Below are 20,758 nucleotides of genomic sequence, written 5' to 3'. Positions count from 1 at the left end.
TTTCAGTAGGAGATGATATCTGCAGGCATAATCCTATATCCGCCCCTGACAGCAGAATCAAACAACAGGAGCAGGCAATGGAATAACATCACGAGTCCTCACACTAAAACCAGGTTATACGGAATAGGGATGTGAGGAGATTCTATATCAGTAAAATGGTGGTGATCCATGGCTGCACGGTCTAGGTAAACTTTGGTTAGAGCGAAATCATGAGGGTGTATCTCAACCTCAAAGTGAGCCGCCAAACAAGTAGCATAAATCCCACCATGTATTTCACCCTGTGATTTATTAAGATGGAGGCGAGGAGCCACAGTAGCTCCCAAGCTAGGTGTTGTCGCCCTCTAGTGCTCGGCGTAAAACAGCAAAGTCTGGTGCACTGAGCGCACCTACTTTCTTTCTAGCAAGCAAGCACTTAACAACAAATAAAGCAAAATAATGTACAGCACGAAAGTGTATGCTAGCAGCCGTAGTGGATGACACTCCTCTCTCATCACCCACTGTCAGAGTGCGATAAAAATCCTCAAACCCAGCCGACCTAGACTCAGCCAAGCTCCCATCAGATGGGATCATGCATATGTCACAAAACTCAGTAAGTAGTATCTGATGGTTTTCAGCATATAAATTAAAGCTCACTTTAGGAGGATTATTTCTAGGCAAGAAAGTAAAGCTCTCAACAAAGATGTTTGTGAGGATGTGGTGCTGGTCACACTCATCTGCGATGAAGTTGGTGAGGCCGGCATTAGCAATATATTGCATGAACTCCTCAAGAATTCCAGCCTCTTGCAGGAACGGGGTGTGTGGCCATTCGCACGGCCGTACTTCCGCCAACCTCTGAGGGTGGAGATCATTGTCAGAAGACTCCCCAATAACACCCTTGGAGTTCTTCTTAGAGCCAAACTTCCTTAAGATATTCATGTCTGCGTACAATTTTCTGAAAATACAAATTTTTGAGTGACAAAAATTTTGTCAACAAAACTTTGTAAGATTGATAGCAACTACTCATAGGGATACATAAAGGCCATAGCAAGCATTCAAACTACTTAAAACACTAAGAATTCAACATGCAAGCACATCTACAGCAGCACCAAGAGTAGCTAATTATTCAAAGTATAAACCACTAAAACAAAAACTAATTGGACAAATGGTGGAGTCACATACCAAACAACAATCCCCCGAAACAGTTTCAAAAACGGAGCTTCGAGCAAAGAGATCAAAATCCGCGGGTTTGAGCTCAAGAACACGGGAGGGAGAGGACTGGGGATTTTTTTCTGGAGGTAGGTATGAAGAGATAAGTGAGAGGGCCCACGTGGGGACCACAACCCACCAGGGCGCGCCTGGGGGTGCTGGCTCCCCCAGGTGGGTTGTGCCCACCTGGTGTACCTCCCTCTGATGTTATTTGCACCAAAAATTCTCAAATATTTAGAAAAAATTATATAAAATTTTCAGGGCATTCTGAGAACTTTTATTTTTGGGTCATTTTTTTATTGCATGGGAAATTCAGAAAACAGACAAAACATGGCATTTTATTTTATTTAACTAATAAAAATAGAGAATAAAAAGTAGGGACAAAAAGTAGTGCTTACTAAACTCATCAACTTCATACCGTTAAAAAATGATCCATTAATAAGGTTGATCAAGTCTTATTAACAACCACTTTTGATTAGCACGAAACCGAAGAACTTTCGTAAATCACTAAGTTACCTCAATGTGGATATGCATTTCCCCAACAATAAGTATTTCATATTTCTTTTTGACAGTAGGTAGAGGTATTTGGAAACTTCCAATAGTGATTGTCGGAGATTTTTCAATAACATTAATACCATTCACTTGGAATTGTTTCTTCGGAAAGTGCACCGTATGCTCATTACCATTAATATGAAAAGTGACCTTGCTTTTATTGCAATCAATAACAACCCCTGTAGTATTCAAGAAGGGTCTACCAAGGATAATCGGCATGTTGTCATCCTCTGGCATCTCAAGTATAACAAAGTCAGTCAAAATAGTAACATTAGCAGCAACAACGGGCACATCCTCACAGATACCAATAGTATGGCAGTTGATTTATCAGCCATTTGCAAAGATATTTCAGTAGGTGTGAGTTTATTCAAGTCAAGTCTTTTATATAAAGAGAAAGGCATAACACTAACACCAGCTCCTAAGTCACACAAAGTAGTTTTCACATAATTCTTTTTGATAGAGCAAGGTATAGTTGGTATTCCTGGATCTCCAAGTTTTTTATGTACTCCATCTTTAAAACTTAAAAGTATAATTAACAAGCATAGTGGAGATTTCAACTTTCGGTATTTTTCTCTTATTTGTGATGATGTCTTCATATATTTTGCATATGGAGGCATTTTCAAGATACCAATCAAGCGAGTACGCAAAAAGACTGGCCTCAGCATTTCAGCAAAGCATTCAAATTCTTCATCATCATTCTTTTTAGTTGACTTGGGTGGAAAAGGCATAGGTTTTTGAACCCACGGTTCTCTTTCTTTACCGTGTTTTCTAGCAACAAAGTCTCTTTTGTCATATCTTTTATTTTTAGCTTATGGGTTATCAAGGTCAACAGGTGGTTCTATCTCAGCATCATTATCCGGTTCTTTTTCATTACTTGGTTGTGAGTCTTTATGAACCTCATCATTATCTTTTTCATTATCATTAGGTGAGTGTTCATTACCAGATTGAGTTTCAGCACCAGAGATAGAAGTTTCATTATCATTATCACGAGGTTTCTCTATTTCAGGTTCACTAGAAGCATGTGAAGTCCTATCATTTTTCTTGTTCTTTTTCTTTCTAGAAGGACTAGGTACACTAGTGTTAGCTCTTTGTGAATCTTGTTCAATTCTTTTAGGGTGTCCCTCAGGATAAAGTGGTTCCTGAGTCATTTTACCTCCTCTAGTTGCAACTCTAACAGCAAAGTCATGCATATTATGATTCATTTTATCAAGTAATTCTCTTTGAGATTTAGCAACTTGTTCTAATTGAGTTTGAACCATAGAGGCATGCTTTCCAACACCTCTAACATCATTTGATATTCTAAATAACAAGTCACTCAAGCGAGCAATCATATCAGAATTGTATTTCAACCGTCCCAAAATAAGTGATCAACACTGCACTAACTTTAGTACAAATTCAGTACAAAGTTGAGTAACTTATTTTGGGGAGGAGGGAGTATTTGGTAATCAATACCATTGCGTGCAGAGAATTGACCATTGCATGTATGTTATGCTAAGTAGTTTAAAGTCATTCAATGCATACTAGCCGTAGGAATCCTATTAGCTGATTTCTTTTTTCAAGACAAAAACAAGGAAAGAATTTTGGGATTATGCACCGGTACCGGTACGAACGGAGTAGGATAGCTGGCAAGCAATACGTTGAGATCTTCTTATTGATGAAGCCAGTAATAATCAAACTACAAAGGAAAATATCTCCACGAATCTTCATGTAACATCAATGGCATAGGACCTAGATGTGCATTACTTAGAGCACATCTAGATGTGCTTTAGCAATACTGTCAAACAAAACCCCTAATCATCATTGCAAATAGCGCATTGAACATGGCTAATGCGACAACCACAACTATGCATGCTAGTTCCTTCTTGCCTGTTGCTTTCATGTGTTGCATGTGATTGATTCTTTCTTGCTTCATCTTACTGATTGTACATTCCAGATCAACCAGTTTCTTCTTCAGCTTTACGTTATCTTCTGTGAGCTTGGTGATAACACTCCAAGCCCTGCCATGTCATTCTTCATCCAACCAGTTAAAAAAGGCACAAGCCTCATATCCCTGCCAATGTTAAATAGTATTCGGGATGAGCGGTGGCATTAACTCAAGTGAAATGATGAACCTAGCACTAACCTCTAAGGGGCAACTGAGAAACCGCCTGCCATTGTCGAATCCCTCTGTGCATACACGTCGAGCAGGAGTGTGCTTGTGCACACAAGTCAGCTTTTGGTACTTCTCGATGGCACAAAACTCGGAGTCGAACTTGTGTTGCGGGAGTCTGGAGTCATGCTCCGGATCCGGTGGCAGATCGCTTTCCTAGGGGGCATTCAGAACAGATTCAGCAAGGAGCTACTTTGGACATGCTAAAAAAGATCGGGATAGATTGGAACCTGACAGGACGATTTGGATCCATAGTAACCTTGCCTTCTGATGACCTTAGGCAAGTGCTCGGTGGCGACCACCGTCGTGCCGGCGCTGCCGAGAGCGGCGATACGAGCAAGAGCAGTCACACCAAAACCATCAGCACTACTCATCTGCATTCCCCCAATGTCAGCGCCACGTGAGAGAATTTGGAGGCTATCTAGGTATTTGGGTAAAATGGGGAAACTGTGGGTATATGCTGACGGTTGGGAACTACTTATGGCACTATATGTTGTATACGGCACACTGTTTATACATGTCGTTTGTGTTAGGTATTACAACTTCACACACGATTTCCGCACCAAACCGTGAGAGAAGACAACGTAGGTGAGACACGGTTGTCGTGACATAACCGTATGTGATGTACTACCCTGTACATATAATTGAGTTACAGTGATACCGTGTAAACAGGCACTCTACGGATATTCGTCAAAAAATAAAATAGTCGCTCTGTAGTAGAGATGGCGGCGGCGGCCTAGGCATCGGCTACCGGAGAAGAGGTCAATCCTCGGTCACTAGGCGGTGGCGGCGTCATAGGAGGTCAATCCTTGGCCTGCAGTGGGAGATAGGAGGAGCTCAACCATCGAGGTCGGCGGCGACGTGATTGGAGCACATCCATCGCGGTCGATGGTGGGATACTGGAGGTCGAACTTCAGGCAGCAGTCTCACTAAGCTTTGCTCCTCGACCCTGCTGTCTCGGTGTGCCGCCGCATCACGCTTCTCTGTCTGCTGGGTGGAGGTCTCCGCGCGGCTAATTAATTAAGGTATTCTTTTCGTGAGTGACTTAATTAAGGTATTCAATTCCTAAGGGTAGTGTTGTAGTATTCTGCATGTAAATTGACTGGCCATTATTTTTTGTCATTGCACGTCTGGATAACAATATGGAGCGCCCTCAACAATTATGAAAATAAAACCTTATGATTTATGCACGCATCTTTGGGCATCAGTTAATCCATGTATGAATGTTGTTGTTTTATTTTTAATTACCATTCGTGTGGTGCAGATGGAATGATATGAATGGATGAAGAATCAGAGAACTATAGATTTTATCAGTGGTCTGGTAGAGTTCATGAATTTGGCTGAAAGTACAAAGAGGAGAATTGGTGATGAGGATTACATCATGTGTGCATGTACTCATTGTGCCAATACAGAGTCACGTGAAGTTGAAGATGTCCAGTGGCACTTACTCTCTCGGGGATTCATGGATGGATATGCATGTTGGACCAGACACGGTGAAGAGCAGGTCATGGATGAATATACCTAGGGTTGCGAGATGCCAAACCCCGGTCAGTGTCACATGGATGTTGAATCTAACATCGTGGCAGAGGCGTCAAGCTACCAATGGAACACTTGTATGTCCATTTTGCATCATGCTTTTATATTGATATTTATCGCATTATGGGCTGTTATTACACATTATATCACAATCCTTATGCCTTTTCTCTCTTATTTTATAAGGTTTGCATGAAGAGGGAGAATGCCTGCAGCTGGAATTTTGGACTAGAAAAGGAGCAAATATTAGATACTTATTCTGCACAACTCTAAAAGTCATGAAACTTCACGGAGAATATTTTTGGAATATATAAAAAATATTGTGCGAAGAAAGCACCAGAGGAGGGCTAGTTGCCAGCCACAAGGGTGGAGGGTGCGCCCCCCGTCCTTGTGGGCCCCCTGGCAGACCCTCGATGCCCATCTTCTTCTATATGGTGTGTTTTGACCTGGAAAAAGTCAAAAGGAAGCTTTCAGGATGAAGCAACACTGTCTCGAGGTGGAACTTGGGCAGAACCAATCTAGGGCTCCGGCAGAGCTGTTCTGCCGGAGAAACTTCCCTCCGGGAGGGGGAAATCGAAGCCATTGTCATCACCAACAATCCTCTCATCGAGAGGGGGTCAATCTCCATCAACATCTTCACCAGCACCATCTCCTCTCAAACCCTTGTTCATCTCTTGTATCCGATCTCTTTCTCAAAACCTCAGATTGGTACCTGTGGGTTGCTAGTAGTGTTGATTACTCCTTGTAGTTGATGATAGTTGGTTTATCTGGTGGAAGATTATATTTTCAGATACTTAATGATAATTAATACTCCTTTGATATTGATCATGAATATGCTTTGTGAGTAGTTATGTTTGTTTCTAAGGACATGGGAGAAGTCTTGTTATAAGTAATCATGTGAATTTGTTATTTGTTCGATATTTTAATGAGATGTATGTTGTCTCTCCTATAGTCGTGTTATGTGAATGTTGACTACATGACACTTCACCATTATTTGGGCCTAGGGGAAGGCATTGGGAAGTAATAAGTAGATGATGGGTTGCTAGAGTGTCAGAAGCTTAAACCCTAGTTTATGTGTTGCTTCATAAGGGGCTGATTTGGATCCATATGTTTCATGCTATGGTTAGGTTTACCTTAATTCTTCTTTCGTAGTTGCGGATGCTTGAGAGAGGGGTTAATCATAAGTGGGAGGCTTGTCCAAGGAAGGGCAACACCCAAGCATCGGTCCACCCACATATCAAATTATCAAAGTAACGAACGCGAATCATATGAGCATGATGAAAACTAGCTTGACAGTAATTCCCATGTGTCCTCGGGAGCGCTTTGCTTTATATAAGAGTTCATCTAGTCTTGTCCTTTGCTACAAAAAGGATTGGGCCACCTTGTTGCACCTTGTTTACTTTTGTTACTTGTTACCCGTTACGAAATATCTCATCATACAACTATCTATCACCGATAATTTCAGTGCTTGCAGAGAATACCTTGCTGAAAACCGCTTGTCATTTCCTTCTACTCCTTGTTGGGTTTGACACTCTTACTTATATAAAGGACTATGATAGATCCCCTATACTTGTGGGTCATCAAGACTCTTTTCTGGCGCCGTTGCTGGGGAGTGAAGCGTCTTTGGTATGTGGAATTTGGTAAGGAAATATTTATATAGTGTAAATTTACTATCACTTGTTACTATGGAAAATAATCCTTTGAGGGGCTTGCTCGGGGTATCTTCACCTCGACCGGAAGAGCAAAGAGTTGCTCCTCAACCTACTGCACCTACTGAAAATATTTATTATGAAATTCCTTTGGGTATGATGGACAAACTGCTAGCTAATCCTTATCCAGGACATGGAACCTTACATTTTGATATGCACATAATCTATGCGGATGAAGTTTGTGGATTATTTAAGCTTGCAGGTATGCCCGAGGATGTTGTCAAGAAGAAGGTCTTCCCTTTATAGTTGAAGGGAAAGGCATTGCCATGGTATAGGCTATGTGATGATATTGGATCATGGAACTACAACCGGTTGAAATTGGGATTTCATCAGAAGTTTTATCCTATGCATCTGGTTCATCGTGATCGGAATTATATTTATAATTTTTGGCCTCATGAAGGAGAAAGTATCGCTCAAGCTTGGGGGAGGCTTAAGTCAATGTTATATTCATGCCCCAATCATGAGCTCTCAAGAGAAATTATTATTCAAAACTTTTATGCTCGACTTTCTCATAATGATTGATCCATGCTTGGTACTTCTTGTACTAGTTATTTTATGAAGAATGATATTGAATTCAAATGGTATTTATTGGAAAGAATTAAACGCAACTCTGAAGATTGGGAACTCGACGAAGTTAAGGAGTCAGGTATAAACCTTAAGTTTGATTGTGTTATATCTTTTATGGATACCAACGCTTTTCGTGATTTTAGCACTAAGTATGGACTTGACTCTGAGATAGTAGCTTCTTTTTGTGAATCATTTGCTACTCATGTTGATCTCCCTAAGGAGAAGTGGTTTAAATATAATCCTCCCATTGAAGTGAAAGTAGTAGAACCTGTTAAAGTTGAAGAAGAAATCATTACTTATAATGTTGATCCTATTGTTCCTACTGCTTATATTGAGAAACCACCTTTTCCTATTAGAATAAAGGATCATGCTAAAGCTTCAACTATGGTTCGTAAGAGTTATACTAGAACACCTACACCCCTGAACAAATTAAAGTTGAACCTAGTATTTCTATGGTTAAAGATATATTGGTTGATAATATTGATGGGCATGTTATTTATTGTTGTGACGAAGCTGCTAGAATTGCTAAACCTGATACTAAAGTTAAACACAATTTGCCTGTTGAAATCCTTGGGGATCCTCCTCCACCCAAGGGTGACCCCGTGTTTGAGCTTAAACAATTACCAGATACTTTGAAATATGCTTATCTTGATTAAAAGAAGATATATCCTGTTATTATTAGTGCTAACCTTTCAGAGCATGAAGAAAATAAATTATTGAAAACTCTGAAGAAGCACCGTGCTGCTATTGGAAATACTCTTGATGATCTTAAGGGCATTAGTCCCACTTTATGTCAGTGCAAAATTAATTTGGAGCATGATGCTAAACCATTTGTTGATCACCAACGACGGTTAAATCCTAAGATGAAAGAAGTGTTACGAAATGAAATACTAAAGCTTTTGGAGGCAGGTATAATTTATCCTATTGCTGATAGTAGATGGGTAAGTCCCGTTCATTGTGTCCCTAAGAAGGGAGGTATTACTATTGTTCCTAATGATAAGAATGAATTGATTCCACAAAGAATTGTTACAGGTTATAGAATGGTAATTGGTTTTCGCAAATTAAACAAAGCTACTAAGAAAGATCATTACCCTCTAGATTTTATTGATCAAGTGCTAGAAAGATTATCCAAACATACACACTTTTTCTTTCTAGATGGTTATTCTGGTTTCTCTCAAATACCCGTGTCAAAAGATGACCAGGAGAAGACCACTTTTACTTGCCCTTTCGGTACCTTTGCTTATAGACGTACGCCATTTGGTTTATGCAATGCACCTGCTACCTTTCAAAGATGTATGACTGCTATATTCTCTGACTTTTGTGAAAAGATTGTTGAGGTTTTCATCGATGATTTCTCCGTTTATGGAACTTCTTTTGATGATTGCTTAAGCAACCTTGATCAGGTTTTGCAGAGATGTGAAGAAACTAATATTGTCTTGAATTGGGAGAAGTGCCACTTTATGGTTAATGAAGGTATTGTCTTTGTCGGATTTCGGGTTCCGGCAAAACCCTTGAGGTTCGAACACTGGGGTGCGCACGAAGATCTCTCCCCCTCTAGCTCGCACACATCATGATCTCACGGCCTAGCTCGATGAACCCAAAGAACAAGAGACACAAGAGTTTATACTGGTTCGGGCCACCGATGTGGTGTAATACCCTACTACAGTGTGGTGTGGTGGATTGCCTCTCGGGCCGAGGATGAACAGTTACAAGGGAAGATAACCTCCTGAGGAGAGGCGCCCTTGTGCTTGGTGAGCTTGTGTGGTTGAGGATGATCTGGATCCCTTCCAATGTTCCCTCCCTCCTACGGTGGTGGCTAGTCCTATTTATAGAGGCCCTGGTCCTCTCCCCAAATATTGAGCGGGAAGGGACCCCACAACGGCCAAATTCGAAGGGAGACAACTAGTACAAGTTATCATGACTAAAGGTGGTCTTCGCCTGCCAAAGGCTCTGGTGGTGACGCTGTCTACGGTGGTGGCTAGTCCTATTTATAGAGGCCCTGGTCCTCTCCCCAAAGGCAGGCAAGTCTGGGGACCCCCGTTCCCATGACGCCGACAGTAGCCCCCGGGCCCAAGGCGCGCTCGGACTTGGCTTCGAGGCAAAGCCAAAGGGCATGTGCGGAGCGCCGCGGTCCCCAACAACCTATGGCCTTGCTTGACGCGTGGCGATTGATTGGACGTGGGCATCTCCGCTTCCCCATGCTGCCGCGGCAACTGCCCGACCTGATGAGTCCTTGCTGCATGCAGAAAAAGATCATTATTACCTTAGATCATGGAGGCCGGCGGTTGGCCTCCCCTTGGCTATAAATGGGAAGAGGGGGCGGATCCCCTTTCACCCATCTCTTCCTTCGCTTCTCTCGCTCCTTCTTCTTCCTTGCTTCACTGCTGGCAACGACACCCATGGCGCCTGCGAAGAGGCTCTCGGCCGCAGAGAAGGGGAAGGCTCGCCAGGAGGGGCCTGGCTCACCGCCGCCCAAGAGGGGGCGCGGTCGTCCCTGCAAGCACACGACGAACCCCGCCGCGGCCTCTCGTGGCCGCGGTGGCGCCTCTTCGCGTGGTGGCAGTCGCCCAGGTCGTGGCAGCCCCGTCGATGAAGGGAGGCACGCCATGGTCGGTGGCCGCGCTTCCACTCGACGGAAGTGCTGCCGGAGTTCGTTGTGTGGTCAGAGAACCTGGCCAGTACTTGGCTTCAGCTCCCGCGCTTCTTTGCCGGCGAGCTGCCAGCCACGGGTCCAGGCGGTCTCTGGCTGCAGGCGGACGACTACTGTAGCAAGGCTTCGTGGGTCTCGGTCGAGGTCTCTGTCGCAGGCAATGCAACCCTGTCCCGCAGCTGGCACATGTTTTCCCGCGCATGTGGCCTAGGCCGGCGGTGCTCCCTCCACTTCAAGTACGATGGCAACGCGACCCTCTATGTGAGGGTGTTCGGGGAAGATGGCCGCCGTGTCGGGTGTTGCCCTGAGTACAACGACGGCGGTGAGGTGCCCAGCCTCGGCGACGGTCGCGATGAGAGTGAAGGCAGGCTCGCCGTTGGCACCGACCATGGCTCGTCCAGTTACAACGACTCTTCTTCCGGCGACAGCTCCAACAGCGACGGCTACGACCAGCTGCCACGCCGCCGTGCTCGCTTCGAAGGTGGCAGCGGGTCGTCTTCTCGCCGCGCTCTAGTGAAGCGCGAGGAGGGGTCTGGCTGACCTCAGGAGAGCGCTATCGGTGTTCTGGGAATGGGGGTCCCCAGACTTGCCTGCCTGCGGCCCACAGCGTGGCTCCACCAACAGCCCCGTACGGCCCATCTTCATTAGAAAGCATTCAAGACCCTCGTGAGGGGCCAAGCCTCGCGAGGCGGACGACGCAAGACCTCCTCAGGGGTGGCCTCACCAGGCTGGCTCACGAGGGGCGGAGAGATCAAGGCGAGGGGCACCTCATGAGGTTCCTGTGATGCAAGCCATGACGACTGGAACCAGGCGGGCGCCAGGCGGGTGCCAGCGCGCGCAGTTTGCTCGTTTCCTCTTTGGTGCTAAAGGGGCAAGCGCAGACGAGGAGTCCCGAGGCATTAGGCAAAGGTTTCCATATCGATGCAACAAGACCAATACTAGCAGGACGGCAGGACGGAGGTCACCGTGGAGCCCAAGACGGTGTCACCACCAGGGCCTTTGGCAGGCGAAGACTACTTTTGTCAGGATCGCTTGTACTAGTTGTCTCCCTTCGAATTTGGCCGTTGTGGGATCCCTTCCCACTCAATATTTGGGAAGAGGACCAGGGCCTTTATAAATAGGAATAGGCACCACCACAGGAGGGGATCTGATTCGGACTTAGATCAAATCCATAGCACCCCAACCACTCAAGTTCACCAAGCACAAGAACACCTCTCCTCGCGAGGCTGTTCTTCCCTTGTAACTGTTCATCCTCAGCCCAAGAGGCAATCCACCACACCACACTAGAGTAGGGTATTACACCACAACGGTGGCCCGAACCAGTATAAATCTTGTGTCTTATTTTCTTTGGGTTCGTCGAGCTAGGCCGTGAGATCGTAGAGTGTGCGAGCTAGAGAGGGGGAGAGATCTTTGTGCGCACCCCAGTGTTCGAACCTCAAGGGTTTTGCCGGAACCCGAAATCCGACATTTGGCGTGCCAGGTAGGGGTGCGTCGAAGCTCTGCCCCCCCCTGATGGCCTCGTCTCTCCAACCGACTCTCATGGACGCCGCCTCTTCCCCGACTGGATCGACGGGCGCCCTCCGCAGCACCGGGGGGGCCCGGGCCTTCACCCCCGCCTTGCGGCGGGTGCAGTGGCCGCACAAGTTCAAGCCGGAGATGTCGCCCCATTATGATGGTGCGGCGGATCCGGCAGCCTTCCTGCTGGCATATGAGGAGGCCGTCTTGGAGGCCGGGGCGACAGTAAAGTCATGGCCAACTGGCTCCCAATGGCCCTGGCTGGCGTGCCGCGCGCCTGGCTCCTCCGTCTGCCGGAATCTTCTGTGGCCTCCTGGGAGGAGCTGCATGACCTCTTCATCGCGCGCTTCGGAGGATCGACACCCCCTGTCATCGCGGCTCTCCTCGGTGGCTCGTAGGCGCCGCCCTCGGATTGTGACGCCAAGCCGTTCTTTCACCAGATCAGCGCCGTCTCCACACGGCAGGGGGCTCCCCCGGGTTGGGCGGTGCCCAAGGCCGACCTGATCTTCAACTCGGGGGATCACCCAATCGCCACCGTTGGCTCGGGCGTGCTTCTGATGCTTTGCACGCCCACCATTTGTGGCGTAGCCGCTACCAAGACCCTCATCAACGGTGGCGCCAGCCTCAACGTGCTCTCCATGGAGGCTTTCAGCCTCCTTCACGTAACACTTGAGCGGCTCCGCCCCAGCAAGCCTTTTTTTGAGGTCGGTGGCGGCTCCTCCGACCCCCTGGGGCAGATCCGCCTCCCCGTGACTTTTGGCACACGCGACAACTACCGCACCGAGCTGATCGACTTCGACATCACCCGCATCGGCTTGCCGTACAATGCCATCCTCGGGTACCCGATGCTGTCCCAGTTCATGGCAGCCACTCATCCTGCCTACAACCTCATGAAGATGCCAGGAAGCAAGGATGTCCTCACCGTGGTCGGAGACACCAAGGAAGCCGTGACGGCCCTCAAGCTCGCCTTCAGGGCCACGACGACAGCTTGCCCGACCGACAAGACAGTGTCTAGAACCAAGGGGGCTGCGCCGACCAAGAAGAAGCAACTGTTCACTCAGGGTCAAGCCAAGACGAAGCAGATACCGGTCGACAAGGACGGGGCCTCTGGCGCCACCTTTACCATAGGTGCCGACCTCGCCCAGATCAAGAAAAGGAGTTGGTGGACTTCTTGCGGGCGAACAGGGAAGTATTCGCTTGGGTACCCAAGTAGCTGGCTGGGGTCCCGAGAAGAGTGATCGAGCATCATCTGAGGGTATGCCCCAATGTGCGCCCTGTGAAGCAGAGGGCAAGGCGGCAATCCACGGAGAAGCAATCCTTCATTGTTCAGGAAACCCGCAAGCTGGAGGCAACGGGTGTCATTCGCGAAGTCCGGTACCCAGAGTGGCTAGCGAATCCGGTTGTCGTGCCGAAGAAAGGAGGGAAGGAGCGCATGTGTGTCGACTTCACCAACCTCAACAAGGCTTGCCCTCAAGACCTGTTCCCGCTACCGCGCATCGACCAGATTGTCGACTCCACCGCCGAGTGCGATCTGCTATGTTTCCTGGATGTGTTCTCAGGCTACCACCAGATCAATATGGCGGTGGAAGATGAGGAGAAAACAACTTTCCTGACCCCGTGCGGGGTGTACTGCTACACTTGCATGCCATTCGGACTGCGCAACGCAGGAGCGACCTTCCAGCGACTGATGCACATTGCCTTGGGGCAGCAGCTCGGAAGAAACGTTGAGGCCTATGTCGATGACATTGTGGTGAAGTCTAGGGAGGCAAGAACTCTGATTCAGGACCTAGAGGAGACCTTCACGAGCCTACGCCAGGTGGACCTACGGCTCAACCCGGAGAAGTGCGTGTTTGGTGTCCCTTCGGGCAAGCTGCTGGGCTTCCTCGTGTCTCACAGGGGGATCAAGGCCAACCCGGAGAAGGTCAAGGCAATCGAAGACATGATCCCACCACAAAACCTCAAGGAGATGTAGAAGCTTGCAGGCTGTGTGACTTCGTTGGGGCGCTTCATCTCCAAGTTAGGGGAGCGCGCATTGCCATTCTTCAAGCTGATGAAGAAGAAGGGTCCGTTTGAATGGACCCCTGAGGCCGACCTGGCATTTCAAGACCTCAAGAGATACTTGACCAGCCCGCCGGTGATGGTGGCGCCTCGTCCTCGTGAGCCCTTGGTACTCTACCTCTCTGCCACACCCCACTCCGCCAGGGCGGCGCTGGTGGCCCTCAGGGAAGGGCCCGAGGTCGAGGACCCGCCAAGTGGAGTCACCGAGCCGGATGAGGTAGCTCAACACCAAGGCGGTGCTCCAGAGACAACGGCTGCCCCGAAGGGTCATCAAGCCCCAGGAGCTGGAAACCCGCAGGAAACACCTCAGTCCCCGGGAGCCAAAAACTCCGTCAGCTCTCCCACCCTTGTCGAGCACCCAGTATACTTCCTCAGCACGGTCCTGCGAGGTGCGAGGGTGCGATACCCCATGCCTTAGAAGCTCTTGCTCGCGCTCCTGGTGGCCTCGCGCAAGCTGTGCCACTACTTCCAAGGTCACCCCATCAAGGTCGTTTCAGCTTACCCATTGGAGAGAGTGCTCAGAAGCCCCAATGCCGCGGGAAGGGTCGCCGAATGGAACATCGAGCTGCAAGCGTTCGACCTGGAGTTCAGCACAACCAGAGTCATCTAGGAGGCTGCACTCGCCGATTTTGTGGCGGAATGGACCGACACCCCGAAGCTTGAAGCAGGCGAGAACTGATCCCTCTCGTCAGGAAGTGAAGCGCCAGATGGTTGGGTCATGTAGTTCGATGGCATGTTCACACGGCAGGGCGCGGGGGCTGGAGCCGTGCTCATCTTGCCCACTCAGGACAAGCTTTACTACGCCGTGCAGCTCTGCTTCTGGCGGGGCGAGAAGGTCTCCAACAACATCGCAGAATACGAGGGTCTCATCGTCGGCCTCAAAGCAGCGGTGGCCCTGGGAGTGAGGCGCCTCACCGTCAAGGGAGACTCGCAGCTCCTCGTCAACTTCCACAACAAGGTGTACGAGCCAAAGGATGAGCACATGGAGGCATACCTCGCGGAGGTGCGCAAAATGGAGAAGCAGTTCCTGGGTCTGGAACTACAACATGTGCCTCGTGGTGCCAACAAAGAGGCCGATTACATCGCCAGAAGAACATCCAAGTGGCTGCCCCAAGAGCCTGGCATCTTCGAGGAGCGGCTCTTCAAGCCTTCGGTAGCACCTCCGCCTGTGGAGCTGGTGTCAACTCAGGAGGAACTCCCCCATCCTCCAGCCCCGGGAGCCCCCGCCTACAGCCTGATCTCAGGAGCGCGCCTCATCTTAGCGCTCGAGCCTCAGGAGGGGTGCTGGATCGAGGAGTTCAAGGCGTACCTGACGAAAGGCACGTTGCCGGAGAAGGAGGAAGACGTGGAGTGTGTGGCCCAACAGGCTACGGCATACTGCATTCAGGATGGTGAGCTATACAGGAAGCGGCCAAATGATGTTTCTCTATGATGCATTTCCAGGGAACAGGGGAATGAGATGCTGGCCGACATACACGGCGGAGACTGTGGGCACCACTCATCGTCGCGCACCCTGGTCGGCAAGGCTTTCCACAGCGGGTTCTACTGGCCCACGACACTCAATGACGTGGCCGAGCTGGTGAAATCCTGCGAGGCCTGCCAGTTCCATGCCAAGAAGATCCACCAGCCTGCCCAGGACCTCCAGACTATCTCGCTCTCATGGCCGTTTGCGGTCTGGGGGCGGGATATCCTGGCCCCATTCCCTCGAGCGCCTGGAGGCTACCGCTACCTCTACGTCGCTATTGACAAATTCACCAAATGGGCGGAAGTGGAAGCTGTCCGCACCATCTCGGCCGGGTCAGCAGTCAAGTTCATCAAGGGCCTCGTAAGCCGATTTGGGGTCCCTAATCGCATCATCACCGACAACGGCTCGCAGTTCACTAGCAATCTCTTCAAAACGTATTGTGCTAACCTTGGAACGCAGATCTGCTACACCTCCATGGCGCACCCCAGGAGCAACGGCCAGGCCGAACGCGCCAATGCAGAGGTCCTGAGGGGTCTCAAGACAAGGACCTTCAAGAAGAAGCTTGAGGCCTGCAGCAGGGGCTGGCACGACGAGCTCCAGTCTGTGCTGTGGTCCATCCGCACCACTGCTACCAGGCCGACACGAGAGACCCCGTTGTTCCTCGTCTATGGAGCAGAAGCGGTTCTCCCACATGAGGTCAGGCATCGCTCCGTGCGGGTCCTGGCGTTTGATGAAACGCGGCAGGACACCGTACGGGGGATGGATCTCGTGTTGGGGAAGGGACGCCGCCGAGAAGCCTCGCTCCGAGCTGCGAGGTACCAGCAGGCGCTGCGGCGGTACCACTGTCCTAGCGTACGCTCCAGGACGCTCAAGGTGGGTGATCTTGTCCTGAGGCGGGTGCTCTCCAGGGAAGGGCTGCACAAGCTCTCGCCCATGTGGGAGGGCCTGTTTCGGGTCGCCCACGTTTCCAGGCCTGGCGCTGCGCTCCCAAAGACACAGGACGGGATCCCCATCCAGAACGCCTGGAACATCCAGCACCTCCGGAAGTTCTACCCATGAAGCAAGGCCCAATGCCTGTGAAGAATCTCCGCTCGTGACACTCTCATGTAATAATGAGTAGGGCTGTACACACCCCGGAGTCTCAGGAGTGCCGCCCTCGGGCCTCGGGGGCTCCCTCCCACGCCTAGTGGTAGCACTTAGCTCTGCGCTGGTGAGAAGACAAGAAGACCAGACTAGGTGCCGGATGCGGCTTTTCATTTGCTTTCCGTAGTTGGTTGCCCCCTCTTTTGTGTGAATTTGCTTTCTAGTGTTCCTTGCTGGCCTGGTTCCATTGTCCTTGTTGCCTCCTTTTCTGCCCTCGGTTCCTCGTTTCTGACCCGTCCTCTCCCTCGCGTGCCTCGCGAGGGGGCTGGACAGGCACCTTGATATGTCCATTTTGCATCATGCTTTTATATCGATATTTATTGCATAATGGGCTGTTATTACACATTATGTCACAATACTTATGCCTATTCTCTCTTATTTTACAAGGTTTACATAAAGAGGGAGAATGCCGACAGCTGAGATTCTGGGCTGGAAAAGGAGCAAATATTAGAGACCTATTCTGCATAGATCCAAAAGTCTTGAAACTTCACGGAAGTTATTTCCAGAATATATAAAAAATACTGAGCGCAAGAAGTACCAGAGGGGGCCATCCACCAGCCACGAGGGCGGGGGACGCGCCCTACCCCCCTGGGCGCGCCCCCTGCCTCATGGGCCCCCTAGTGGCCCTCCGATGCCCATCTTCTGCTATATGGAGTCTTTTGTTGAGAAAAAAAAATCATAAGCAAGCTTTTGGGACGAGACTCCGCCGCCACGAGGCGGAACCTTGGCGGAACCAATCTAGGGCTCCAACGGAGCTGTTCTGCCGGGGAAACTTCCCTCCGGGAGGGGGAAATCATCACCATCGTCATCACCAACGATCCTCTCATCGGGAGGGGGTCAATCTCCATCAACATCTTCACCAGCACCATCTCATCTCAAACCCTAGTTCATCTCTTGTATCCAATCTTTGTATCCAAACCTCAGATTGGTACCTGTGGGTTGCTAGCAGTGTTAATTACTCCTTGTAGTTGATGCTAGTTGGTTTACTTGGTGGAAGATCATATGTTCAGATCCATTATGCATATTAATACCCCTTTGATTATGAACATGAATATGCTTTGTGAGTAGTTACGTTTGTTCCTCAGGACATGGGAGAAGTCTTGCTATTAGTAGTCATGTGAATTTGGTATTCATTCGATATTTTGATGAGATGTATGTTGTCATCCCTCTAGTGGTGTCATGTGAACGTCGACTACATGACACTTCACCATTGTTTGGGCCTAGAGGGAGGCATTGGGAAGTAATAAGTAGATGATGGGTAGCTAGAGTGACATAAGCTTAAACCCTAGTTTATGCGTTGCTTCGTAAGGGGCTGATTTGGATCCATATGTTTCATGCTATGGTTAGGTTTACCTTAATACTTCTGTTGTAGTTGCGGATGCTTGCAATGGGGGTTAATCATAAGTGGGATGCTTGTCCAAGTAAGGACATCACCCAAGCACCGGTCCACCCACATATCAAATTATCAAAGTACCGAACGCGAATCATATTGCAAGAGGCATAAGCATTTAAAAACTAAATGGTTGCAAGAAAGGCTAGATGATTGTGCTGAAAATTTATATTTTCTTAGCCGTACTTGTGACCTTTGCAGTGAGCATGATCATTTCAATACCCAATGCAAATTGTTTCATGATCGTATCGTGTCCAAAAATTGTGATGACTTGATTTCCCTTGCACATCATAATGAACTTAGTTTGCTCTTGGGTTATGAATAAATGAAACGTATAACTAAGGATATTCCAAAATTTGCCCTTGATAGAGTTCTTCATTTTGATCTAGAGGAAATTTATATGTATTGTGCGGTGAATTGCATTGAAAATCCTTATATTGCCAACGACATAAAGAAATGAAAACAAATAGAAGATGAAGAGAATACTAATGAAAGGGAAGAGACTTCCCCATACCCTTCTATTATTTCTTATGATGAATCAGGTAACGAGGAGGAGCCTCCTATTCAACCAATCTCATTAATAAGTAGCTCCAAAAAGAGGATTGAACCCACACATGATGTGGTGAAGAAGAAGAAAAGAAAAAGGAAGAGAGGTAAAAAGATATCCCCCCAAATAATGCTGCTCCTATTATTATTGTGCCTCATGAAAATATAATTGTGGAAGATAATGATACTTCTTATGATCTTGAAAATCTATTTGGCACTTGCTTGGAAGAATATACTAATTACCATACTATTTGGTGCTATCCATACTATTAATGATGAGAGTGATTATGCTTATGATATGAAAAGGGCCAAGCTTGGGGACGCTATGTTTGATGAATATGATGTTTTTGAGAATATATTTGATGCAATTAATGTTTGTCCCAAGCTTGGGGATGCTACGCTTAATGAAGATGATATTTTTAGTATCCCAAGTTTTGATATGCAAATTTATAATGATAATAACATGCCTCCTACTTATGATAATTATTGTGATGATACATATGCTATAAAAAGTAGTGAGGATTATATTTATAAAACTTGTCATGATTATGGTTACCCCCTTTATGAACATTACTCTTTTAATGTGGAAACAATTTATAGTATTCGAGTCTCTTATGATGCTCCCACTATTCCGAATGAGAAGAATTTTGCTTATGTGGAGAGTAATAAAATTTCTATGCTTGTAGATCATGAAAAGAATGCTTTAGTAGCTGGTTATATTTTTGAATTCATTCATGATGCTACTGAAAGTTATTGTGAGGGAGGAATATATGCTTGTAGGAATTGCAATAATATCAAGTTTCCTCTCTATGTGCTTAAAGTTTTGAAGTTATGCTTGTTTTACCTTCCTATGCAAGTTGATTCTTGTCCCCATAAGTTGTTTGCTCACAAAATCCCTATGCATAGGAAGAGGGTTAGACTTAAATGTGCTAGTCATATTATTCATGATGCTCTCTTTATGTTACAATTCTTATCCTTTATGTGAGCATCATTGAAATCATCATGCCTAGCTAGGGGCGTTAAATGATAGCGCTTGTTGGGAGGCAACCCAATATTATTTTTGTTCCTTGCTTTTTGATCCTGTTTAGTAATAAATAATTCATATATCCTCTATTTATATGTGGTTTTATTCTTTTAATTAGTGTTTGTGCCAAGTAGAACCTTTGGGAAGACTTTGGGCAATCTTGTTGATCATGCTGTAAAAAACAGAAACTTTAGCGCTCAGGAGAATTGCTTCCATTTTTATTTGGAGAGTGCTATTTAGTTAATTATTTTTGAAGATGATTAATAGATAAATTCCTCAGGTCCAGCAACTTATTTGATAATTATATGAGTTCCAGAAGTATACGTTTGATCCAGATTACTACGGACTGTTCTGTTTTTGACAGATTCTGTTTTCGATGTGTTGTTTGCTTATTTTGATGAATCTATGAGTAGTATCGGAGGGTATGAACCATAGATAAGTTGGAATAAAGTAGATATTACACCAATATGAATTTAGAATGAGTTCACAACAGTACCTAAGTGGTGATTTATTTTCTTAATACTAACGGAGCTTACGAGTTTTCTGTTAAGTTTTGTGTTGTGAAGTTTTCAAGTTTTGGGTAAAGATTCGATGGACTATGGAATAAGGAGTGGCAAGAGCCTAATCTTGGGAATGCACAAGGCACCCCAAGGTAATATTCAAGGACAACCAAGAGCCTAAGATAATTGTTACCACTTGTCGTATATAGGCAGTATGGGAGCTTTGAATATGTTTGGATGGGGCGATAACATTGGTTGCAACATCCTTCATTGATGGTTCGTTTCAACAATATGAGATCATTTGAACAAACTATGCCATGAATGCGGCCATAAGATTGATCATCTGGCTTGAAAGTCATAGATCTCCACACATGATAGCTCGTTTTTGAGAATACTTTTTTAAAATAATTACCGTATTATAAGTTTATTATTTTTTCCGGTAACTTGGTCACATATAATGACACAATGCGAAGGTTTTCCAATTTTTTGATTTTTTTGAATTTTTATGCCCGTTTCAAAATGCAGTCAAAATGGTGGGAATGACCGTTCCTAGCTAGTGGTTGAATATTGGAAAACTTTGGTGTTTCTCTGATTAAATAGATACTTATGTATCTAGAAATGATTTTTGGAAAAAATAAAGAGCAAACTATATGGCAGTTGCAGTTCAAACTTGACCCGCTTCCAACTGGATCGAAGGAAATTTGTCTTTTTCACCAGAGGTGGATAAGAACTTTTGCACCCAACAATTTAGTCAATTGTGCATTAAACATGG

At 46.9% G+C, this 20,758-nt stretch overlaps 1 protein-coding gene across 1 annotated transcript; it reads left to right on the top strand.

Moving 5' to 3' along the window:
• The first annotated feature begins 14,930 nt into the window (after positions 1–14,930).
• LOC147959297 (uncharacterized) lies at positions 14,931–15,350 on the top strand. The gene has a single exon (XM_087532592.1). The coding sequence runs from the start codon at positions 14,931–14,933 to the stop codon at positions 15,348–15,350; it is 420 nt and encodes a 139-aa protein (XP_087388718.1).
• The last annotated feature ends 5,408 nt before the right edge of the window (positions 15,351–20,758 follow it).

This window comes from Triticum urartu, chromosome 7A, assembly GCF_056163025.1.
Source record: "Triticum urartu cultivar PI428250 chromosome 7A, HENAU_Tu73, whole genome shotgun sequence".
Lineage (NCBI taxonomy): Eukaryota > Viridiplantae > Streptophyta > Magnoliopsida > Poales > Poaceae > Triticum > Triticum urartu.
This window is presented reverse-complemented; position numbering and strand designations above follow the sequence as displayed.

Bases quoted from the DNA above. Each gene is read 5' to 3' on its own strand.
- LOC147959297 (XM_087532592.1), top strand. From the start codon at position 14,931: ATGGAGAAGCAGTTCCTGGGTCTGGAACTACAACATGTGCCTCGTGGT.